The 25,916-nt window shown below is 47.7% G+C and overlaps 1 protein-coding gene across 2 annotated transcripts in view; it reads left to right on the forward strand.

The window, feature by feature from the left end:
• LOC144768810 (uncharacterized) overlaps positions 1 to 25,916 on the forward strand; it is a 163,034-nt gene that overhangs the window by 78,882 nt on the left and 58,236 nt on the right. For both annotated transcript variants that reach the window (XR_013598632.1, XM_078652770.1), the window contains exons 5-7: positions 12,658 to 12,747; positions 12,902 to 12,991; positions 13,424 to 13,525. Coding sequence is in view for 1 of the 2 variants with exons in the window: in XM_078652770.1 (XP_078508896.1) it covers positions 12,658 to 12,747; positions 12,902 to 12,991; positions 13,424 to 13,525 (282 nt within the window). In the remaining variant the exon portion in view is untranslated. The remainder of the gene's footprint in view (positions 1 to 12,657; positions 12,748 to 12,901; positions 12,992 to 13,423; positions 13,526 to 25,916) is intronic.

Genomic DNA, 25,916 nt, shown 5'->3' on the forward strand with positions numbered 1-25,916 from the left:
GCACAAAGTCCATGGCACTATGATACAATTTAAGAATATTGACCTGACCCTGCATTGTGCGTGTTTGTTATAAATCCGTGAGGACTTGATGGCTCACGTGACCTATAACAAAGGCGGGACTTCCTGACACTGCCGCCTGGCGATGCGCGGCCGCAGTTCAACAGCATAAAGTCACAGACTGCTTGCACCGTGTGTGCCACGGCCGGGAAATTATTTAAAAATGAAGATCCCGCGAGTCGACCAGGTTACTCCTACTCCACGCCCCCACCCAACGACCGGCACCACCTGTGAATTACATGGACAGTGTCACAGGTTGTCCTCCTGCTCAGCTACCATCTGCCGTGCATTCAGTGGGCGAAAAAAGCTTCAGCTGTGCTTTAAATTTCGGCTCACCCAAGAAATCACTGAGTGCGGAGCCGATACTGCTCCTCCGAACTTATTGCAATAACCGCAGTCTAGTGCAGGTGACGCACAGTGCTGGGCGCCAGGACAAGGCACAGCCTGCCAGCAGCTGCTCACCACCTCCTGGGCTGGTAATAAATTGACGATCAATTGTATGCATAAATATGAGATCCCGCCCGCACTCGATCCCAGGCCCACCAGCGCCGGCTGAGAGTGACTCGGTATGGAGCCAGGCCATTGTAACAGCCAGTAAGTGAAGTTAGGGCAGCAAATATAGGTCGCATCAGTGTAAGTGCACATTAGAGTGGGAGGAAGCCTGAATGTAACCTGACTCCAGCCCACAGGACCGCTGCGCTGCCTCAGCGGCTGCTGTGAGGAGTCCACAGGCTGCATCACAAGTGCCTCTGAGAGCGAGCGCAAGTAAAGTGTATTTATTTCTTATTAAACTAAGTAAACATTATTTGGCCACAAACAATGTGTTAATTGCTTATAAGATTAGTAGACTGTGCAACTTACTCTTTTATTATACAACTCCGTGTGTCTTTTTTTAAATAAATTACAGCCTGCTGCGACTGGGCTGTGACCCATAGGGTGTGAGTGTGCCTCTCCTGCCCTTCGATTTCGGGTGCTTTGCTGAAGTTCTAAGATCTTTTTAGCGTTTCTTCTTGTTGCTCTAATGGGTGTAATGTCTAATATTTATGTGTTTCCCCGGTCATAATTGCTTAATTTTGCTTGTGACAAAATGTCACTCATAGTCGTTGAAATGTCACTCTTAATGACACTGAAATTATGAACATGTCACACATAGCGATTTGAAACCTTGGCAGCTATGTAGTGAGAGCGCCCCTCCAGTACAATCAGCACTTCGCCCGTTGCAATGTACAATTACTGGTGCTATGTACTCCTATAGCCCCCACTCGTGAACTGTGGCAGCTCGCAACAACTAGATGTCTGCAGCAGTGAAGACCAGTTAAGGGAGTTCCGGCGCTAACTGTTCTCACAACTCCGCCCGCAACCGTTGTGTAATGGGTCTCCAAAATGGCGGCTGTGGGCTCTTAGTTACGTATAGAATCGCCCCTCTCACACAGTCTGGTATCAGCATGCCGGGTCGTCCCCTGCGAGTCCCCTCGTGTCATGCGGCCCCTTCAAGCAACGCACATACCTCCGGTTTCAAAGGCGCCTCACTCAGCGGACGCCCGCCCGCATTCTCTGCTCGCGGCCCACAGACTCACAACACCCGCAAGCAGACCCCCGAGCACAGCAATGCCGGACCAGATTCGGGGGCGTTCCCGGCTTTCGGCTGACGTCGCGTGACGTCGGCAAAAGCCAAAGAATCGCGGGAACGCCCCCGAATCTGGTCCGGCATTGACGGACAGGCCCCTCGTCCAATGGCTAGGCTCCATTTATGGAGCCAGCCAATAAATGACGAGGGCCGACCCAAACCCCACTACAGTTCTCATCAGGTTTTCGCCTGCGCGAAAAAGATGCGCAGAGCGCATCTTTTCGCCAGGCAAAACCTAAAAAGGATTAAAGACACCCCATGCGCTGCAGTCCATTTATCAAATAAGTCTGGAAAGCATGGACCTCAGTGCAGCTTGTAAAAATCAAGAAACAACATATAAAACATGTTCTTTAGGGAGCATCTGCAGGTACATGAGTGCGGGACTTACTTGAGAAAAGTTCATAGGCTTCAACAGCGGAAGAATAAACTGCTTTCTAGGCCTGCTAAAATATTTACAGAACATAACAAAGTGTAAAGTGTCTTGCTGAGACCTATTGTTGCAGCTGCAGGACAACATAAGACCAGGTTGAACCCATCGACTAGGTGAAGCCAGCCAGGAGGTAGTGTAACAGGTTGAATCTGAACCCAGTCAGCACAAATTGGTCCCTCATATTGTACCTGTGCTCGGTAGGGATCCATTCCCCGAACTGTCTTCAAAGGCATTTGTCCCCTCACCATGGGTTTCATCAACTCTGCCTGTTCTCTTGCTAGCAAGGCACGCTCTAAGAACAGAGCCTTTACATTTTTCAAATTTGAGAGCGACAGTGAGTGAGGATTAGAAAATATATACGCTCTTCCTAAAGAGGCAAAATCAAGAGACAGACAGTCCCAGAGAATCTTTCTGTTAAGCTTTAAATCCTCCATATACCAAACCTAATCCAATACAACTAAGGGCAACTGTGTCAGCTACATGACTTATTCCAAACTCCACATGGACTGCGAAGGCAGGGGTACTTTAAGGGACCTGCACCAACATCTTAAAAATTGACTTTCCGCGGGCTGGATTTTGTCAATCTTCGTACACTCCCAGACCTCGCGGCCATACAGGATTTTGGACACACATTTGGCCTGATAATTCTTGAGTAGGACTCCCGGAGGCCAAGAACCCAGCCTATGTGCAAAACTAGGCACTGCCCCGGTAGCTTCGACAACTTTGGATCTTCTCCCCTCATTTAGTGGCTTCCAGTTTTTATTCACGTTGATTAACACTATTTAGTAAGGTAAGGCCGGGATTTTTGTCCGGATATGGTTAGCCACCTTAAACGTCTTAGAACTTGTGGACCGAGGGCCAACGACCATGACATAAGATTTGGTCAAATTTAGGCCAGAACTAAACTTCCCATGAAGGCAACAAACTTATCCACGGCCTTTTGAGCCATGAGAACGGCATAATCGGGATATAAACAGACCGGGAGCGGTCTCAGTCCCACCTCAAGCAATCTGCCTTAGTGTAAAGGAGAGCTTACTCAAGGCCACTAATATAAAGGGTGAACATGAAGGGCACAAAGAAGCACCCGTGGCAGAAACCTCTACTAGTAGGAAAGGACCGGGTGCGGGCAGCTCCTAACGAGAAGCACGCAGATGCAGAAGTACCGGAGTGTAAGTCAGATAAGAGTGCCACTATGTTCGGGTCCACCCCTAATACAAGCAGCAGAGCCCACAATTTTGCACGGTTCACCGTATCAAAAGTGGATGTGAGGTCCATGAATGCCAGGTGGAGGGATTCCGACTGGGCAACTGTGTACTTTTTAATGATCAAATATAAGTTTTACATTGGTCGGATGTCGACCTACCTGGCCTAAAGCCATATTGAACCTCAGAAAAAATGTCACTGGCATAATTTACAGCCTGTTAAGGATTACCCTCCCTAAAACCTTAACTGCTGCACAGTCAATGAGATAGGGCGGTAACACTGAGGGTTGTCCTTATCCCCTTTCTAGAAAACTGGCACAATCACCACTGTAGACCACGAGGTCAACACCCTTACCCGCGCTGCAGAATTCAACACTTGAGTTAAAAGGGGGCCCCAGAACTCCATATCATCCAGAAACACGTCTGAGGGTATCCCGTCAGGGCTGTGAACTTTGTTTCGTGATGCCCTGGATAACTTCCTTTAGTGCAAAAACCACACTGGCAGTATACTTTCCAGCTTCTGCCCTAATCAAAAGCCTCACACACAGCTCTAAAATTATAGATCCCTTCAAAATGGTCCACCCATTGTTGCTCGGAATATGATTGCAAATTTCCAGGCCAATTCCCTCAGTGAAACAGGGCCTGTTTACTACCCTCCAAAAGAGAGAGCTATTCCCAAGCTCACTCACCTTATTGGTATTAGTCAGTGCTTTGGTTTTGTTGGGCGGGACTTTGCACGTATTTGAGATGCTGAGCAGGAGTGACAACTTGGCGTATTGTTGACAAGCTTCTTACTTTTTTTTTAACATCTGTTAATAGGTTTTTGACAGCATCGTGGAAGAGCAGTGTTATTAAATACAAGAGGGAACAAAAAATTGAAATATACATATTTGCATAATAACATAGCTGTCCCTCTTACAATAAGCCATAATTTAATACAGAATGTTCCAGTTTACATGTTATTAACACACAGCATAAAACAAGGACAGATAGGCACTTTCACCATTGGTTAGCCAGTGATAGAGCAAAATATCACACATTGTTTATAGTAGCCCAGCAGGAGTCACTGATCTAATTCATAGCAAAACTTCCAGATCACAGACGGGTCTGGACAATATGTCATGAAATTGGGTCTCCATCTTTCGCCCCGTATATATGAAGGCATGTTACATGTCAGTAGTAGGTAATGTAGTGTGTGCTTCAAGCTTCTGATTATTTTATCCGGTGTGTCCTACTTTTCTGGTACTCATTGAACAGACCTTATATGTCTTTCGGTTTAACCACTATAGGCCAGATTGACACAATTGTCTCTGAAAGATCGTTCTATTATTTTGGATCCTGGACCTCCAGTCCAAATCCCAGCACTTCTTTATTTTGATAGGACCAGTTTAAGACAAGGAAATCTTCTGACTCACCTGATCACAGCAGCACCATGGCTTTCAATCCAGTGGAGAGGAAGTTTTGTCTCTAAGGGTATGTGCATCCTCCACCTATAAACTGTAAACTAAAGGACATAGCAAAGCTAAGTGGAAAAAGTCAGCAGAGAACCTAGGCCATCGAGCTGTTCTTCATAACCTATACGAACACGAGGAGCAATTATTATGGAAAAGGTGAGTTTCAATTAAGTACACTGATAATAGTTTTCATTCATATATCCATTTTAATAATCCCTCATAACAAAACACAATGGCATTATTTAAAACGACATGGAAAATACATATCAAAGACACTGGTAACACTGAGTGTTAGTATCAACAATGTCGATCTTCAACACGTTTCGCAGTTGTGAGCTGCTTTTTCTGTGCTGTATCAAACATAATAACATACATATCAAAACCGATTCATTTTTACAACAAAATTTCAACTCCCAAAGAAAAAATTATGACATTTCGCCTTACTATATACCCATCTCGTTCTATTTTATTATTCTTCACCCAAGTCAGCGACATACTTATTTTAATGATAAACGTTACTGAATGCATAGGCAAATCAATTTATTAGAAAAAACGGATCTTGTAAGCAAAGAGGAGCAGAACATAAAATATAAATCAATTCACATCCCGCATATGTAATACAATATAATGTAGTTTAGTTTATTAAAAATCTATAATTCCTAACAAAACATAATATTTGAAATTGATAAGAGACTACATGATCAAAAACATGGGACATAACCCTCACCTAGAGTTCTCACTGATTTTAACAACAGTGTAAACACTGATGAACATGTGTTGAAGATCGACATCCTTGATACAAAGAATCAGTGTTACAGGTGTTTTTTTGATATGTACTTTACTTGTTGTTTTTATTATTGCCATTGCATTCTGTTACTTGGAAAAGATTGATAGTTACACACTGTTTAAATACATTATTGAAAAAGATATATGAATGAATGAATGGATGAAATTAATTTTATAAAGAGTGCAAATCCCCGTAGGTAATTTAGCGATGGAAAATGGCCGTACAACTAAGCAAGTAAGTCGTTAAGACACAAAATGATGCTAGCAGCAGCTTATTCAACAACTTTGGTAAACAACCAGGTTTTCAGCTGCTTCCTAAATTGCATCAGGGAAGATTGACAGCGCAGCGTAAGAGGTAATGAATTCCATCATGTTCCTGAGCAAAAGGAAAAAATCCCTAACCCCCATCTTGCTTTGTTTGATCTGGGAATGATAACAACGCGTAAGGAGCTGAATCTAAGGTTCCTGCTTGGCTTGTACCAGGAGAAACGATCCTGCAAGTAGTTAGGGCCAGTCCGATGGAGGGCCTTGTGGACCATGCACATAGCCTTAAAAACAATCCTTTTTAGGTCTCGGGCTGCGAAACACTGCGCACATGCGCAGTCGAGCTGGCGAGACTTAATGAGATAGAGGAACTTTCACTAGCGAGGCTACGCCCCGCCCCTCTTCTCCATTGGCTGGCGTCCTAAACGGTGGCCAGCCATTGGAGAAGGGGTCCTAGTGACGTTCCTCTTTCTCTCTTTCTTCTGTCCCCTCTTTCTTTAAGTCTGCCATTGTGCTTCCCATCCTGAAGAAAGCTGGCCTGGACCCCTCCCTTCCATCGAATTTTAGGCCGATCTCCCTCCTTCCCTATTTAGGGAAGATTCTTGAGAGCCATGTAACATCTTGTCTCTCTTCCTACATTGAGGAGAACAACATCTTGGCCTCCCGCCAGGCCGGCTTTCGACCGGGCCACTCCACTGAGGGCGTGGTCCTTGCGGTCCTGGACGAACTGAAGGGCAAGGCCGATGGTAACCGCCCTCAGGCCTTAGTCCTTTTGGATCTGTCCGCTGCGTTTGACACGGTCGATCATGCTATTCTTCTTGACCGTGTCAGCGCAGCGGGCATCCAGGGCGTTGCCCTCTCTTGGATCACGTCCTTTCTGCAGGGACGTTCACAGGCAGTCCACCTCTCCTCCTTCTCTGCCCCTCCCCTCCCGGTCACGTGTGGGGTACCCCAAGGCTCCTCTCTTTCCCCCCTTCTCTTTAACCTCTATATCCGCCCCCTCATTTCCTCGCTTCTTGAGCTGGGGGTCTCAGTGTATAATTACGCTGACGACCTCCAGCTCGTCTTCGATCTATCTTCCCCCACTCACTCTCTTCCCAAGCTCAGGTCGACTCTTGTCTTTATTTCTCAGTGGATGAGCTTCAATCATTTGAAGCTCAACCCTGATAAGACGGAGCTTGTCCTCACTGGTGGCCCGTCCAATCCTTGGTCCTCTGTCCACTGGCCCCTTCCTTTTGGTCCTCCACCTTCCCCGGTTCCCTCTGTTCGGACCTTGGGCATCAAGGTCAGCAATGATCTCTCGATGCACGCGCACATTAGTTCTGTTGTATCCTCTTGCTTTCTTTCCCTCCGCCTCATCCGTAAGATTTCCCGTTTTTTTTCTGTTGATGCCCTCAAAGTTATCATCTCTGCCCTTATTACATCCCGCCTGGATTATGGTAATGGCCTGTATGTAGGCATTCCGGCCTACGAGACTCGTCGTCTCCAGGCCATCCAGAACCAGGCGGCCCGTCTTGTCCTTCGTCTCCCGAAGTTCTCCCACATCACTCCCGCCCTAAAAACCCTTCACTGGCTTCCCGTTCAGTTCAGGTCCCAGTTCAAACTTGCCTGCCTGGCCTTTCGGGCACAGGCCCGGTCCGCCCCTCTCTTTATCAACTCTCTGATCTCTTCCCACGCCCCTCCCCGCTCCCTCCGATCTTCCTCCCTTTCTCTCCTTCACGTTCCCCGCTTCCGTAAGTCCCGCACAGGGGGCACCCGCTTCTCTGTGCGTGCTCCGCAGATCTGGAACTCTCTTCCCCTCCCTATCCGCTCCATTCCCATCTTCTCTCACTTTCGGAAAGCCCTCAAAACTTTTTTCTTTCTTCTGGCTTTCCCGGGCTAAAACTCTCCCGCACCTGTTAGGCAGTTACTGATGTGTTCCTCAGCGCCAGGAAGCCGCTTGGCCACAGAGCGCTTTATAAGTTTCTTTTTCATTTCATTTCATTTCATTTCTCTAAGCCCCATCCTTTTCAGACTGGGCTCCTTGACTTACGTTTGTGGTAAAAGCTTTCTTATCTTCTTTATGGGGCCATCTGTTTCGCCCCATAAAGAAGATAAGAAAGCTTTTACCACAAACGTAAGTCAGGCCAAGCCAGTCTCAAAGGGAGGGCAGAAAGAGAGGAAACTGTTATGGCGAGCGCTTGTTGCAGACTGGTACAGGGCACGCTTGAGTTGTATACACATTTTCCTAGTCTCATCTTGAACCAGCATCCATCTATCATCAGTCTTAGTGACACTATTAAAAGCTCTCACCTTGTTGTTGATGAGCAAAGTGGAAGCAAAAAAATAGTAAGGAGTATCCCACGGCACAAGCCAAATCCCACTTCGTGTTCCGAGGTGTACCAGATTTCAGAGCAGCAGCTCATGCGCGGGGGTGTGCACTGCTCGCCTTGCGGCCGCCTCGCCTTGTTCGGCGGCGCGCAGTCGCCCAGCCCGGGCCGAGCGCACTTATTTAGGTAAACTACAAAAGAGAAGCCCGGGACAGTAAATTTGCCTCGTCGCGGCCAATGGCTCTCCGCGCCTTTCTGTTTATTGTTCGGTGGCTTGCACTCAGAGGTCACCGCCATCGGCAGCTCGTGTCTTCCAGTGGGGCTAGAGTGCGCTGCACTTATCCCAGAGCTCTTTTAATGAACCCACCTTCCGAGGTTCCTCCTTGCCTGTTGTCACCGTGACGCATCTGGCGCTCATTCGATATTTTTAGTAGTCAGTACGCGGTAATCCAGGTGAATTCAAGGAGATATGTGATGCTGCTTTAGTGTGTAGCAATTGTGCAATACCGTGAGTTACATTTGCAGTGTGCATTGTTGGTCTATACCAAATGTAAACACCGATGACAGTCTGTAAGCTGGCCTCCCTCTGTACTATGGTGAGTGGAGGCACTGGGAGAGGAAGCAAGAGGGGCTCGGAGTGGGGGGCAAGTGTGGAGATCAGCCCTAAGCTGCTCGCCGCAGCCAGGAGAGTGAGCCAGCGAGCACTGCCGGTCTGCCCTCTGGCCAGGGGAGGGGTGTGACGCCCTTCGGCCTGCGAGATTTATTTACTAACATTACAGGGGCACAGATTTGCAGCTCTCGAGATGAACGGTGGGAACCTGGGGTTCGTCACCAGCCTGCTTGCTGTCTGTTTCCGGGCACTAAAGGGGGCACACAGATGCACCATCTGAAGGGGCAGGACTGTGGTTATTCACAGACCTGTCTAGAAGAGTTTAATGTGCATTTACAGATATTATAGGGGTGAAACACGGGACTCGGGTGTGTTTTATCCAAAGGTCTGTTTGAGAGACCCAACAGGCTGACTCTGGGCATTACAGACCTTTGCTCTACACTCCGCTCAAACACAACCACAAGATTTTCCCTGTGAACGCAGATGCGATCGGGCAGCTTAAACCATTATTGGAGAGGCCAGGAAGTAAAATTGAACCTCGAAAATTGGAAATACACCCCATAATATTTCATAAAAGACCCCGCACTCTCGGTTCACGTGCTAGCATAACCCTGCCTCACAGCATAAAACGTTTTTGTGCAGCATCACAGCACAGCATGTGAAAGTGCGAGGCGCTGCGAAGACCCGCCACTCACAGGTAACCATGGGATGAGCCCGACCAGGGCAGCCCCAGGTGTGAGCTTGGAATGTGCCGTTTGTTGAACTCCCTCATAGCACATCCCAGTGTGATATGGAACGAGGGGGAGGCTCGGGAAAAATGAAATCCGCCCTGAGAAGAAGTCAACATGAATGAGGTTCGGGTAGAATTGAGACAGTCCGAGATGTATGACTGGAGGTGAGGTGGAAGATTGGGAAAGGAGAAAACATAAAGTATTGTTGGCACAGAGTTGGCATGAGACCAATGGTCAGGTCAAAAGAAAATACCATTTTATATCAGTGGATGCATATACAGCATGGCAGACAATCACGTGTACAGCATTGCTTATTTATGGAGAAACTGAACGTTTAGTTTCAAAGATGTGCACTGATTCACTAAAGGGTAGATTGATGACCCTTGTTGTCACTGGGCACACAGTGCTCCTGTTTCATTGAATGAGCTAATGAATTCTGGGAGTTGTAGTCTTGGGTTATATGAATTGTACTGAAATTAACAAAAAGAGGGCCACCAAAAAATGTGTCTGTCCTACCCAGTACTACAATCTTGTCCCAGAATTCCAGGACAGTTTGTGCCCTTGTCAATCAGGACCCTGTCATTTTCAGCTAACGTTCAGCTTTGTCCTGTCAGTATAAGTTTCCACCTTGAAGGGCTGTCAATGAACGCCGAATCCCAGCAGGGTGATGCTGCCGTTGTGTGCGCCCTCCTGGCACGGCATTGCCATTGTTAGCCTCTTGCCAGAATAATTCTGTCAGTGTGTTCTGCGCTGTGGCTTATTTGAGTGAGCTTGGAGTGTCAGAGTTTGTGTGTGTGTGGCTGTGTGTGTGTGTGGTTCTGTCTGTGTGTGTGTGTGTGGCTTTCTGTGTGCGTCTCTCTGTGTGTGTGGCTGTCTGTGTGTGGCTGTCTGTGTGTGGCTGTGTGTGTGCGGCTTTCTGTGTGCGGCTCTCTGTGTGTGGCTCTGTGTGTGTGGCTCTCTGTGTGCAAGGCTCTGTGTGTGTGTGTGGCTCTGTGTGTGTGTGGGGCTCTGTTTGTGTGTGTGGCTCTCCTTGTGTGTGGCTTTCTGTGTGTGTGGGGGGCTCTGTGTGTGTGGGGCTCTGTGTGTGTATGTGTGGGGCTCTGTGTGTGGGGCTCTGTTTGTGTGTGGGGCTCTGTGTGTGTGTGTGGGGCTCTGTGTGTGTGTGGGGGGCTCTGTGTGTGTGGGGCTCTGTGTGTGTGTGGCTCTGTGTGTGTGTGGCTCTGTGTGTGTGGCTGTCTGTGTGTGTGGCTCTGTGTGTGTGTGTGTGTGGCTCTGTGTGTGTGTGTGGCTCTGTGTGTGGGGGGGATGTGTGTGTGGGGGCTCTGTGTGTGTGGCTGTGTGTGTGGGGGGAGCTCTGTGTGTGTGGCTGTGTTTGTGTGTGTGTGGCTCTGTGTGTGTGTGTGTGCGTGGGTGTGTGTGTGGGGCTCTGTGTGTGTGTGGGTCTGTGTGTTTGTGTGTGGCATTTGCGAGAGATTAAGCTATTGGCAGTGTAAATGACAATGCCATTTATTTATCTGTTTTTAAAACCAACACATAAATAAAATTGTTGTCATTTACAATGCCAATAGCTCTAACTTTTGCAAAGGCGAGACCGTTGCATTGTGAATGCTTGTTCTCACTAGGAGCCAGTGAAGACTTTGCAATGATTGAGATAAGGAAATAAACGTAGGGATTTTGAGCAGCAGTCTCGCCATTACCTTTTGCAAAACCTGCAGTTTCTTTACCGCACATTTATGGGCACCTAAATACAGAGCATTACAGTAATCCACCTTAGAGAGAAAAAAGCTGTTATAATTGTTTTCTGGAGGTCATGGGGAAAACTGGAATTTTTGTTGTTGTGTTTTTTATGAGTAAATATTATTAACAGTGTACTTAATTAAATTATCATCTCATAAGTAATAATAGCTCACTGTGTGTGTATATGTTATTTATTTCAAAATATAAGTCAGTCAGGTTGCTGACTTAGTGGGTAGTAACAAAGCGCATGGACATTGGTATCAGAAAACCCAGTGGAAGGCCAATATTGAGATGTTCTGCCGGGATCAATCCTGTGTAGCCGGGCAGGGGTGTAATAAAATCTATTTAAGAAATTAAAATGGATGGGTTGGTCTCTGTACTTATTGGACCCAAATTAGTTTGTGCGGTGATTTGTTACATTTGCTGGCAGAAAGCTGTGCAGTGGTGCGTGATCTAGTGTTCTACGTGGGGTGTAGAATGTCGAGTTGAAACGTTGGTGACCGTTGTGTCTTGGTGCTGCTACAAAGAAGTCTGAAATAAACGCATCGCTCCTTGAAGCTCCAGTGTGCTTCTTTAATGCATACAACTTCAACAGAATGCTAAGAGCAGCATTTACAGATCACCTCATCGAGATCAGCCTTCCAGTGTGCTTTTGCAATACAATCGGAGAGAGCATTTGATCAGTGACCAGTTTATAGAGCTTACCAATCAATCCTCTAGTAGTCGCAGCTCGGTACATTTGAGCAAGATTCTTACTTTCATGTCATCAGTTACTTTACTTATCTTTATGATGTTGGGCCTGCTTTTGTGGTTAGTGAGGGAGAGTCTTGAACTTTTGATGTCTTGCTTAGTTTCTTGCCTTTATTTTGGCAAATACAATTCTTGCCTTGGTGTGATTGGCTAGGTTATCTCTTTGTATCAATATTTGAGATTTATGCACTGATGGCAAAAAAAAGCTTTTGTACCTTTATTGAAAAGTTCTTGCCCTTGAGTCATTCATTAGGCAAGTTTCTTTTTCTTCCAGTGGCGGTGCTGGGCTGTTTTCTTTCGTGTGTTGTGTTGAAATAGGGAGTGGGAGAGTAGAACTGGTTCTTGACCCGGTGTCTGAATTTAACTATTCCCTTATTCTAACTTACTGTATTTGTCTTTGGTTTGTCTAGCACTGTTATTGGCGATTCTTTTTCTATTCTGGTTTTCCTTGTTGTGACTGGGGAGACTTTCTTACCTAGCTTTCTGGTCATTTAGTTTGTTCTTTTCCTTGGAGTGCCATAGTTTGTGTCTTGTTCTGCAATGCCCTGTTTTTATCAGTAGGTGTTCTGCTCTTCTGCCAAAGCAGAACCCGTTCGCCTCTGTGGGCTAGAGATGTGCTTTTTCAAGGCAGAGATTTCGCTGTAATTTTCTATTTTGCTTCTAGATGAATTACAATGTAACATTTGCCCTGATTTTTCAGTTACGTCTCATTGGTCGTCTCAGTGAAAACACCAGAAGAGATTTTCAAGCAGCAGGAGATTGTTGTGCTTTTTTGTGAAACTATAACAAGGTGAGTGCATTTTCCTTCTACTGCTAATCTCCTACTCCTGTATGTCTTTGCTGTGTGTAAATCCATATATAGTGTAATCCGTATATGGTCGTTGGTGACTCGTGATGTTCAAGTGTCACTGGTGCTATCTTTGTGCTTCCTTCCCTTTTGCTAGAGCCCTAAAACTGGGTTATCTCACTCAAGATATGATTGACGTCTGTGAACCTCAACTCATGTTCACCATCCCCAGACTCTCCATTATCAGGTAAAGGGGTATGTTATTGGTGTGAGCGCACCCAGGAGGGAATGTGTGAAAAGACTGGGGGATATTCTGGGCACCTGTGCAAGGGGGAATGCAGGGAATGGAGACAGCTCTCAGATTAAAGATATGGGGAACGAGTCTCAATGGCGCAGCTGTCGATTGTGTTTATTGTTGTCGGTAAATCAGTACAAATAATTAGATAACAGGGAAGGAGGCTCAATGGAGAAGAGCCTTACTCTGGGATCCAATGATGCCCGCAATGTGCTGCTTTTTGTGTTTTGGCTACATAGTGACTTCGATGTCTAATGGTGTCATCTATCTCTTTAAATATGCAACTGCCAATTTGATTTATGGTTGTTGATAAAATCAATACAAATGTATATTCTAATTCTATCTCTTGTCCTTCCACTTCATCAATACCTTTGTCTTTTCTAGCGGGCTACTCATCTTCCCCGATGGACCTCTCAACCTGCAGCGAAGGCGAGAAGACATGTCCAAGCTTTTCAGCCCTTTCTATGGATTATTGAAAAAAATCAGGTATCCCAAGGTCCACTTTGCGTTGGGTTGGTAATCCAGTAGCCAAGGTATGAGGTGTGAGGAAAGGTGGATAATCTTCTTGGTTTGTGTGCCTTAGGCTGGAAGTAATTACCTTGTGTTTCAAGTAAGTGTGCTTTTTGTGACCTGGGTAACTGGTGCTGGCTTTAGCCAAGCCATCCTGGTGGGTGGTCTACTCACTGCAGTTACTTTAATTCTAAACCTTTGGTCTGCGCCTTCCTTACATTAAGCCCATGAGAAGGTGTTCAGTGTGCAGGGGCTGCCAGAGGGCAAGGGCTCCAAGTAACAGGATTCACCCTACTCCAAGTCTGCTATTGCTGGTAAGCCAAGAGATGAACCATGATGTGCCAGAAGGAATGCAGCAGATAAACATACCAGTTACAATGTGACAGTGTAGGTCTACTGGCTCTCCACACCTGTCTCCTGTGTCACTCCATTCTTCTCACACATTGCTGCAGAGATGAGTGTTCTAGACTATGTCAGAGATTCTAGAGGGATAAGGTGGAAGTTACTGGAGAGCATGCGAGAGAGCTCTGTATATGCAGCCGGTTTCCTAAATACATACTTACATTACTTCATAGCCAAGCTTGTAAAGTAATGCAATGCTAAGATGACTGTTGTGTCTTGACTAGGCCGACATCATGTTACGATGGCTATATGTGACAATAGTTTATATTTGTTAGGCCACAGAATTTAGCAAGCTGGATCAATACTATCTCTGCCATAGAAAGTGCAGCCGTGTTTTTAGGCTTTGTTTGTTGTTTTAGCATGGTAATCATTTGTGTTATTTTTTTTTATTTTGGTCTCAAAGACAGGCCATTAAATCTATTTGGAGTCAGTGGAAAGGAGTGAGAACTTGTCTTCCTACCCTTACAGTGTGGGAGGAGGGTTAAGTGGTGGTCTATCTCTGGGCCTGGAGATTTAATGGGAGATCTCTGGGTGGGGAGGGCCTGTGAAAACAAAAGTGGTCTGTGTGCGTGTTGGAAAGTGCCTCTTTTGGACAGGGGTACCCCCCACTTTGTGCCTGGCAAATGATGTGCTTTTGCCTGAAGGTGCACAGTGTCCTTGCCAACCAAGTCCCCTGTGCCAGACCTCCTTCCCTAAACTGTACCTATTGCTTCCACAATTGGCACCACTTCAGCTCACATATAAGTCCCTAGTACCAGGTACCCCTGATATCAAGGGCCTTGTGGCTAAAGAGGGTCTCTAAGGGATGAAGCACAAATTGTGCCACCTTAAGGGACCCCTCACCAACCACACGCAAACTGACACTGCAGCCTTTGAGTCTCGGTGCAGACAAAACTTAAGAGTCAATATGGTACACATCCCTGTATGTCATGCCTGTAGACAATGCATGGGATATATGTAAGACTCCCCTCTATCAGGCCCTAGCCCTAAGACAGGGTGCACTATATCTCCTGTGAGGGCATATCTGCGTAAGCAGGTATGCCCCTGCAATATCTATGTCGATTCCTGGATATTGTTAGTGACTAGGGAAGTCATAGTTAGTACATGGGCTGGACACTCATCATTACGAGTTCCCCAGCTCCATGATGACTTCATTGAAGTATGGGATGTTTGGTACCAAACATCTAGTTATAATAAACCTACACTGATTCCACTGTCAGTTTTATTAAAAATTACACACAGAGGACCCCTTAGAGGGGTCCCTGAAGCCTACCAACCCTTAGTGTAGTTGCTGACTGGCCTAAACCAGCCTGCTACCACCAAAGTGTTCTTACTTCATGGGGTGAGCGTCTTCGTGCTCAGAGGTCGAGAACAATGCCTGTCCTGGGTTGATGTGTTCACACCTCCCCCTGGTCAGGAAGAGCCATCTGTAGCGGGGAGCTTCAAAGGCCTTGCCGCCTTTGTAACGCAACCCCACCTCTCCTGTTAAAAGGAGCAGCCGCCACCACCCTCCTGTCCTAACCCCCTTTTGGCAGGAGGACAGGTGGGACATCTTAGAAAGAATAGGAGGTGTGCCCTCCTCTGCCTACTCCACCCCTCAGGTGCTGGAAGTGAGGTAGACCCCTCCAAACATGACTAGGGCTATGTCCCCGTCCCACAAGTGGTGGTCATAATACAGGGTGTAGACACTCCGGGAAAAGGGCCCATTGCCATTACCTGTCACTCCCTTGTAACGCCTCTAAATCTAGGATTTAGGTGGCATCCCCGGGCCCTGAACTTCAGTTCCTGATGACCTAAGACGAGCCGAATATCTCAGAGCCACATCAGCAGAGACGACTGAAGAGAACTTCTGACTTGGCCACGGCCCTACAGGCCTGTCTGCAGCCCTCGACAATCCTGCGCCAAAGATGACTTGTGCTGTAGCCCAGTGACCTCCAAAACCCTGGGATGATTGCCTGCCTTCGACAAAGATCAACAGCGAATCTGTTCACCAGCCACAAGCTTCAAGCAATGCCCCTGTGACCTGAAGAACTGTGAAACCCTGCTCCCGGTTCCACCTCTGCACTGGACGCCTCCGTCCCAAGTCCAAGTGGCCTACTGGTTCCAGAGAGGTTCCCCAGCACTCCAGAACCACGGTTCATTGTGCTTTGACCCCTCCTGGAGTCCTTGATTTCGCTGGTAGGCTCTGCACAGAGACCTTCCCAATGACCACCTGCTCCAGTAAGCCGTGTCTGACATCAAAAGGCACCCCTGCACCCTTCGGCCTGGGCCTTGGTGAAGCTGACCACAGGTGTCCCTATGTCCTCAAGCATCGCAATTTCTCTCTCCTTCGACCGGCCTCTTGGCCTGAGCTTGAAGCCCTATTCCGATTTGGCCAATCTCCATTGTGTAACATTGGGCACACGATGCTGTGTTGGTACCCTGCTTCCGACCGCCCCTGTGCTTTTGGTGGTATACTGTTGGTGCTGCTTTGGACCCTTCCCAGTGCTTGCTTCAACCCTCGCAGATTGGTCACCCAAGTCACTGCTACTTTACTGTAAGCAGCCTGTGTCCGATTGCTCCATTCTTCATTGAGTTGTATTGGGCACCCAACACCATATCTGCAACTTGCACCCTGCTGCCCCTGAGCCACTGGTGGTGTACTGCTGGTGCTGAACTGAACTTTACCCCATACTGATCTTAACTCCCGAAAACTGGTTTTGTAAGTTGATGTTACCTATCAGTATGCTGAATGTTTTCTTCCTCCGATTGGTTAACATTGCAAAGTCTGGGAATTGCACTGTGTCCACTTTTGATATTGAAAAGTATTTCTATTACAAAAAGAATTTAACTAAGATGAAGTTCTGTGGTTCTACAAAATAAGTATAACTTAGTATTATTTTATAAATTGGTCTTGGATTTATTCATTGAGCGTGTGCCTCATATATTGCCTCTGTGAATACAACAAATGTGTAGCACTGCCTTTTGATACGCCTAACTGCTCATCCATACTACCACAAAAGAGAGCATTAATGTTATCTACTTCAGGCTCTGTAAAACCTATGGGACTCCACTAGACTCTCTGCACGCTATACCTCTTTTCGATATAGTATCTAGAGAGCCAGCTTCCGGCATTGGTGGATCAGTGGCGGGGTATACGACTTTGCGTTTGCTGGACCACTCGGACAATAAGTGACCACAGGACTAAGTGCAGAAATTGCCTGTAGTTAAATTGTATATTTGCTAATGTACTATTTTTTTTACAAATTCCTAAAATAATTGTCGGGCCCTGGTTAGGTCCCTTTTAGTACAACTGTTTTAAAAGTCCAAACTATACTGTAGTTAGGAAACCAGTGTTGTTATGGTATTTCCTCTCCAAAAACATTCCCAACTTAGTAAACAAGCATTTGCAATGCAATAGGTCTCGCATTAATTTAGTTTGAGCTATTGGCATTGCTAAATATTGCAACAAATGTCTAAATTGTAGGCCAAAAAAAATGTATTTATTTTTTTAGCAATGGTGGCACGCTGCGCTTTAGATGAATATGTTTAGTAAAGTGCGCCATACTGCGATTGCTACAAAAGTTAATTGTGGATGCGATAACAATTGATGTGTGCACTGATGGCTGGTGGTGTGTGTGTGCCTGTAGAAATTGTGCACTGATGGCTAGTGGTGTGTGTGCCTGGTGGAAGCGTGTATCAAGCTCGGCTCTCTTCTTCCTCGGGGCTGTGATGAGAGTCCTAATCCCGGCCCCACTGAACAACCCCAGTGCTCCGAGATTAAAACACGAACGACTAAGGTGATACAGCGGGGCGCGGGAAAGGAAGGGAACAGCAGGGAGGGAGATCTGTAACGACAAAGAACACGCTATTAGAACACCCTACCTCCCTGACCTACACCAGTGTTCTACTTTTCTCCACCCACAACCCTTCCACTGCCCCTACTCATTACCTGTAAAGGAAAATACACAATGCCTTAATCCAATGGAGACAGGGGTAGGGTAAGGATTGCAGAACTGTGCCCAACTGTGAAAACAAATATACACAAGATTCAATCTCACTGGTTCAGAGTGCTTGTACAGATTTGTGGTTTGTGCGCTATAGAGGTTACACACCTACCCTGAACAATGCTTGAAAGTCTTTACATAGGTGTTACCACAGTTCCCTTTTTTGGCGTCCACTACCCCTCCTGTCTCCTGTTAGAGCGGGATAAAGAAAACAAGTATGAACTCTGCACACGGGCAGAACAATCTTCGCAACTGGGTCACAGTGTTAACTCACTCTGTAACTCTCTCTTCCTTGGTAAACACTCCCCACATATAGGAAGTAAAGTGTATGTGAGGGCTACCAGTAACGAGGCTCAATAGGGTTCACGTGAGTCCTATCGTCACTGTGCCTGAAGGCGCTTATATACAATATGTACAATAGTTTACTAGGGGTTTCCGTAGGGCTAAACAAGCCTCAGGACTTATTTCCTGATCGACCACACCGAAATCCCCCTAGTCCAAACACTGTATTTGAAGTTCGTGAACTTCCTAGCAACACTCCTCCGAGTGATACTCCCAGGAACCAAGCAGACTGTGGGTGTGTCGTTGGGATCGACACTACCAACGCCCCACACCTCACAGCTCTTGATTACTCACAGTTCTGGCGCTTCAGGGAACATCCGCCGCCCTTACCGCTACCAGCCTTGTAATCCAGGAACACGCCAACACGTAGACGGAATTATCGGCGTCTAACCGCCGTCTGACTCAGCCCTTTATTTCCTGGTATGCGCGCGCCGCTCACGTTCGTGCGTGGCGTACGCACAGCATGCCGGGAAGTGTAGTTCGAGGCGGCCGTAATCGTCCGGCGCCTCGGGACATGACAGTACACCCCCCCTCACAAAGGGGCCCTCACCCCCCCCGGCTTGGTAGGAAACAAACGATGAAAACGGGCCACCAACCGGGGGGCACGAACAGCCGACGCCGGTTCCCAAGAATCCTCCTCCGGACCAAACCCCTTCCAGGAGAGAAGGTACTGCAAACGACCCCTCACCCTCCTAGCGTCCCGAATGCACCTCACCTCATACTCCTGATCCTGTTGCACCCAGAGAGGCAAAGGGGACCTACGAACCGGACTCCTGGAGGGTTTTAGGAGGGAGACGTGGAACACAGGATGGATGCGCATATGCGCAGGCAAGCGCAGGCGCACCGCCACCGGATTCACATGCTCAACCACCCGATAGGGTCCAATGAACCGCGGGTTAAACACACTATGCTTCTTAAACCTAATGTGTTTGGTGGATAACCAGACTAGATCACCCTTCCTATACACCGGATTTGGTCGACGGTGCATGTCGGCATGGCGTTTGTAACCAGCTTTGGCCTTCACAAGGTTCTTGCGTGCATTCAGAAGGATTCTGCGCACCCGCAACATCCGTTCCCTCACCTCCGGCAGCTTCACGTTATCAGAAGGCAACAACATAGGGGTAAACCTGGGATGGTGTCCATATGAACAAAAGAAAGGGGTGTGTTGAGTGGATGCATGTTGAGTGTTGTTATATGCTATTTCTGCCACCCACAACCAATCAACCCAGGAGTCGCTGCTTTCTTGCACATAACATCTGAGGTACTGTTTTAAAGATTGGTTTAGTCTCTCCGTCTGTCCGTCCGTTTGTGGATGGAAACTGGTGGACACAGACGAGGTTATGTGTAATGCTGAACACCAAGTTTTCCAAAATCTCGCAGTGAACTGTGCCCCGCGATCGGACACGATGTCCCGAGGAAGACCATGTATTCGTACTATGTTCACCAGAAGTAGATGTGCCAGTTGTCCTGCTGTGGGTACCTGGGCACAGGCTATGAAATGGCCCATTTTTGTCAAAAAATCCACTACCACTATAATGGCCGTCTTGCCCTGGTCTTTCGGAAGCCCCACAATGAAGTCGACAGAGAACCTCTCCCACGGATTCTCTGGAGTGGGCAGAGGTTGTAACAATCCTTGCGGTTTCTGTCTGTCTGATTTCATTTGACTACAAGTGGCACACTCCGTCACCCATCTGCGCAAATCCAATCTTATGGAAGGCCACCAGAATTGTCTCTGGGTTTTTTCCAACGTCTTGACGAACCCCATGTGACCTGCACACGGCACCTCATGACACCAAGAGAACACTGTTTTTCGTAGAACGATCGTGGGTACCAGCACCTGTGTTCCTCTCATCGGCACGCCGTGTCTTGGTTTCCACTCTGGGTGATGCCTGAGCCAAGTGCGCCACACACATGTTTGCACTCCCCTCCTCACACGAGACAAAAAGTCATCAGTATGGGTGACTCCTATGACTTTTGCAGGTTCAATGATGGACCGCACGGGTTTCTCCGATGGTATCAAGAGATTCTCTCTCCGTGTTAGAGCATCCGCCTTCCTGTTGTTGGTACCAGGCCGGAACGTAACCACAAAACGAAACTCCTCAAAAAACATCATCCATCTTAGTTGTCTGGGAGACAAATGTCTCGCGGCTCGTAGAAACTGAAGGTTTCGATGGTCTGTATAAACCGTGATCTGGTGTCGAGCCCCCATTAACCAGTGTCGCCATTCCATGAAAGCATCTCGAATGGCAAGCAGCTCCTTCTCCGCGATGGTATAATTGATTTCCGCAGGGCTGAGCTTCCGAGACATGTATGCAATCGGGTGCAGGGTGCCGGTTGCTTCGTCTTTTTGAGATAACACGGCCCCCAGGGCTATTTCAGAGGCATCTGCCTCTACTACGAACGGGATGTCCGGATCGGCATGCGTCAGTACAGGAGCGGAGGAGAATGCAGTTTTGAGAGCGTCCAAGGCTTGTTGGGCTTTTTCATCCCACACGAACGGGGTGTTCTTTCTTGTAAGCCTCGTGAGTGGTGACACCATTCCGGAGAAGCCCGATATGAATCGCCTGTAGAAGTTGGCGAACCCCAACAGACTCTGAATGTCTTTGACGTTGGAGGGGCGGGGCCACTCTACAATCGCTTGGACCTTCCTTTCCGCCATCACTTGTCCTGAAGGAGTAAGCATAACACCTAGGAACTCCACCGTTGTGACGTGAAATTCACATTTGGTGATTTTGCAAAAGAGGTGATGGTCGTGTAGTGCTCTTAACACTGTTTTTACGTGCGTGATGTGTTCTTCCGTTGAATTTGAATAAATGAGGATGTCATCTATATAGACGACCACATGTCGATCTAGGTATTCCCGAAGGACTTCATTCAGGAAAAACTGAAAAGCGGCTGGGGCATTGCAGAGCCCAAAGGGCATCACCAAGTACTCATAGAGTCCGTACCGCGTTTTAAAAGCGGTTTTCCACTCATCACCTCGTCTGATGCGGACGAGGTGATAGGCTCCGCGTAAATCCAGCTTTGTGTAGATGCGTGCTGCCCGGACCTGTTCCAGCAACACCGGGATCAGAGGCAAAGGATACTGGTTCTTCACGGTGATGGCGTTTAACGCCCTGTAGTCTATGCAGCACCTTTTTTCACCGTTTGCCTTGGGAATAAAGAATAGAGGAGATGCTGCAGGAGATCTGGATGGGCGAATATAACCTAAGGCCATGTATTTGTCCAAATATTCACGTAACGTGGCTGTTTCAGGTAGTGTCAGGGCATAAATCCTCCCGTTGGGGATCTCAGAACCAGGGATGAGGTCAATGCGGCAGTCATATGTTCGGTGTGGTGGTAGTACCTCCGCCTCTTTATCACTGAACACCGCCCTATACTCATCATAACAGGAAGGCAGAGTGACATCTTTTTCTGCTGCCGTAGCTATTGCGTACTTAGTCTCTGCTGTTTGAGCCGGATTGCATATCCTTGGAAAACAGTGGTCGTGACAATAACTCGAAAGGAACTGGATCGTTTTGGTTTTCCACCGTATGTCAGGGTCATGTTTTTGCAACCATGGGAGACCCAGGATGATTCCATATTGTGGGGCTTCAATGATGTTGAATACCAGACGTTCATGATGGGACGGAGCACAAACGGCTTCATACTCTCTCGTTTGGTAGATAATTGGGCCTGCTTGCAGTACGTTGCCATCCACGGCGTAGACTGTTTCAGGTCTGTCCTTAGAGACCAGTTTCACTCCCAAACGACGAGCCATAGCACAGTCCATAAAGCAGCCTGTAGCCCCAGAATCAACCATTACTTGCACTTCTTGAGGTATGTCGTTTATGTGCAAAGACATGTTCAAAAAAAGGTGGTTCCGCTCGTCCATCGTACCCGGGGTAAGGGAAGGGATAATGTGGACGCTTGAGGGTTTCCCTTCCTTCACCTTCAAGCCATGTAGTTTTCCGACTCTTTTGCAGCCGCTCCTGCAAGACTCTGTCCTCCCCGAGTCCGGTTGAGTTTTGGCTTCACCGGGCACTCGCGTAGGAAATGGCCTTTTTTCCCACAATAAAGACACAGTCCTTGTTTGCGTCTGTGTTCTCTTTCGCTGTTGGTTAGTGAGGCTCTCACTGCCCCTATTTCCATTGCATCAGAAGCAGGAGCCGGCTTGTCACTGCTACCTGCTTGCTCATACGGCATCACTGCTTTATCTTTTTTCTTATGCTCTCCTTTCCTTTCCTTCATGCGATGGTCCAAGCGCAAGGTAAGGTCAATTAATGCAGAACAAGTACGAGGCTGGGGATCTATTTGGGCTAATACGTCCTTCATGTCCTCGTTCAGGCCTTGATAAAACAAGGCTGTTCGTTTTGCTTCTGGCCAATCTGTTTCGGCCACGAGCCTCCGGAAGTTGTTGAGATATGTAACAAGATCTGCATCTCCCTGTCTTAGCTTCAACAACTCTCTATCTGCCGTGAGGGTTTCTGCCCTCCTGTCAAAGGTTTTTTCAAACTCCTCCTTAAAATCGTCCCAGTGGTATAGAAGCGGGTCATCCCTTTTTACTATGGGTACCGCCCATTGTGCAGCTTCCCCCCCTAGATAAGAAATAAGGAAAGCTACCCTCGCTTGGTGTGTGGAAAACATCTTGGGTTTGCACATAAAGTGCATTTGTACCTGTGTCATAAACACTTGAATCTTTTTTATGTCCCCGTAATACCGTTCTGGTGGGGCAAGAGGGATCTGTGCCGGCATCTCCACCACCACCGACGTGGTAGGGGAAGTGCTACTAGAAGCCCCGGTTGTGGTGGTAGCAGAGGGCATTCTGTCAAACCGGGCTCGCATCTGGGCGTTTTCAGCCCTTGCAGCCGCTACCTCTCTATTGGAAGCTGCCAGCTCTACCTGCACTAAGGCCAAAGCAGCCATGACGTCCTCTAAGGTAGTCATGGTTGATTCCCAACACAGCCGAGAGGAGGTAAAATCCGTGGGCCGATAATTCTATCAAGCTCGGCTCTCTTCTTCCTCGGGGCTGTGATGAGAGTCCTAATCCCGGCCCCACTGAACAACCCCAGTGCTCCGAGATTAAAACACGAACGACTAAGGTGATACAGCGGGGCGCGGGAAAGGAAGGGAACAGCAGGGAGGGAGATCTGTAACGACAAAGAACACGCTATTAGAACACCCTACCTCCCTGACCTACACCAGTGTTCTACTTTTCTCCACCCACAACCCTTCCACTGCCCCTACTCATTACCTGTAAAGGAAAATACACAATGCCTTAATCCAATGGAGACAGGGGTAGGGTAAGGATTGCAGAACTGTGCCCAACTGTGAAAACAAATATACACAAGATTCAATCTCACTGGTTCAGAGTGCTTGTACAGATTTGTGGTTTGTGCGCTATAGAGGTTACACACCTACCCTGAACAATGCTTGAAAGTCTTTACATAGGTGTTACCACAGTTCCCTTTTTTGGCGTCCACTACCCCTCCTGTCTCCTGTTAGAGCGGGATAAAGAAAACAAGTATGAACTCTGCACACGGGCAGAACAATCTTCGCAACTGGGTCACAGTGTTAACTCACTCTGTAACTCTCTCTTCCTTGGTAAACACTCCCCACATATAGGAAGTAAAGTGTATGTGAGGGCTACCAGTAACGAGGCTCAATAGGGTTCACGTGAGTCCTATCGTCACTGTGCCTGAAGGCGCTTATATACAATATGTACAATAGTTTACTAGGGGTTTCCGTAGGGCTAAACAAGCCTCAGGACTTATTTCCAGATCGACCACACCGAAATCCCCCTAGTCCAAACACTGTCTTTGAAGTTCGTGAACTTCCTAGCAACACTCCTCCGAGTGATACTCCCAGGAACCAAGCAGACTGTGGGTGTGTCGTTGGGATCGACACTACCAACGCCCCACACCTCACAGCTCTTGATTACTCACAGTTCTGGCGCTTCAGGGAACATCCGCCGCCCTTACCGCTACCAGCCTTGTAATCCAGGAACACGCCAACACGTAGACGGAATTATCGGCGTCTAACCGCCGTCTGACTCAGCCCTTTATTTCCTGGTATGCGCGCGCCGCTCACGTTCGTGCGTGGCGTACGCACAGCATGCCAGGAAGTGTAGTTCGAGGCGGCCGTAATCGTCCGGCGCCTCGGGACATGACAGCGTGCACTGACGGCTGGTGGTGTGTGTGCCTGGTGAAAGCGTGCACTGACGGCTGGTGGTGTGTGCCTCGTGAAAGCGTACACTTACAGCTGGTGGTGTGTGTGTTCCTGGTGAAAGCGTGCACTGACGTCTGGTGGTCTGTGTGTGCCTGGTGAAAGCGTGCACAGACGGCTGGTGGTGTGTGTGTGCCTGGTGAAAGCGTGCACGGACGTCTGGTGGTGTGTGCCTGGTGGAAGCGTGCACTGACGGCTGGTGGTCTTTGTGCCCAGTGAAAGCGTGCACTGACGGCTGGTGGTGTTTGTGCCCGTTGAAAGCGTTCACTGACGACTGATGGTGTCTGTGCCTGGTGAAAGTGTGCACTGACGGTGTGGTGGAGTGTGTGGTCGTGTGTGTGTGGTTCTGTGTGTGGTTGTGTGTGTGTGTGTGTGTGTGTGTGTGGTTGTGTGTGTGTGTGGTTGTATGTGTGGTGTGTGGCTGTGTGTGTGTGGTTGTGTGTGTTGTGTGTGTGTAGTTGTGTGTGTGTGGTTGTGTGAGTGGTTGTGTGTGATTGTGTGTGTGTGGTTGCGTGGTTGTGTGTGTGTGGTTGTGTGTGTGTGGTTGTGTGGGGAGTGAGACAGAAAGAACTAGCGGTTGGCAGTCTGGAGAGAGATACACAGATAGAGACCACTAAATGTAGATATTCAAAGAAAAAAAAATTGTTAAAGGTGGACAGAGAAGCAAAGGCAGGGTTGAAACAGGGAGAAAGGCAGGTGAAAAGGTTATGAGCGATTAACACCTTCAGCGCGGCGCGAATTTTCGCGCTGTGCTGAAGGTTCTAATGAGCCTACCGGCTCATTACGGAATGGTTCCGTCATGAGCACAGGCCAACCGACGCTCATGACGGAACTGTTCCGTCATGAGCATCGAAGGGGTTAAATAAAAGAGGCGATTAGAGAAAGAAAAGAAAGTGGGCACATTTTGGAGGTAGCGAAACAGGTGTAGGAATGAGCCTGAGAAAGAAAAGAAAATAGCAGAGAGGTGAAGCAGGCGACTGGTCTATACATAGATGGAGGATGGAAGACCAGAGAGAATAAAGTGAAAGGAAGAAACGAGAGTTGAGAGCAGAAAAAGACAGAAGTGAAGATAGTGGAGGAGAAAAGGAGGTAATGAGAGAGATGAGAAATGCAGAATAGACAGTAAAAAAGGTCGAATAGAGAGAGAGGAGCAAAATATTAGAAGAGAGAGCGACGGAGAGCACGTCTACAGTTAGTTTCAAATAGTACAGCTGTAAACTGTGACTGCTTAGCTGCCCATATTTTGCTTGAAAGTACATCAGAACAGACAGATGTTCTGGTGGTTCATGATATAAAACACAAAAAGTTATGTTTTTATAAGAACCAAGTCCACTCTTCCAGGGCAGAGGCATGTCATTTGCAGATTCACCGTGAGTGGTGGGGGGCCTGGACGGACATTTGTTGGAGAGCTGCCCTGCATTCCCGTGACCTGC

This window comes from Lissotriton helveticus, chromosome 7, assembly GCF_964261635.1.
Source record: "Lissotriton helveticus chromosome 7, aLisHel1.1, whole genome shotgun sequence".
NCBI classification, from domain to species: Eukaryota; Metazoa; Chordata; class Amphibia; order Caudata; family Salamandridae; genus Lissotriton; species Lissotriton helveticus.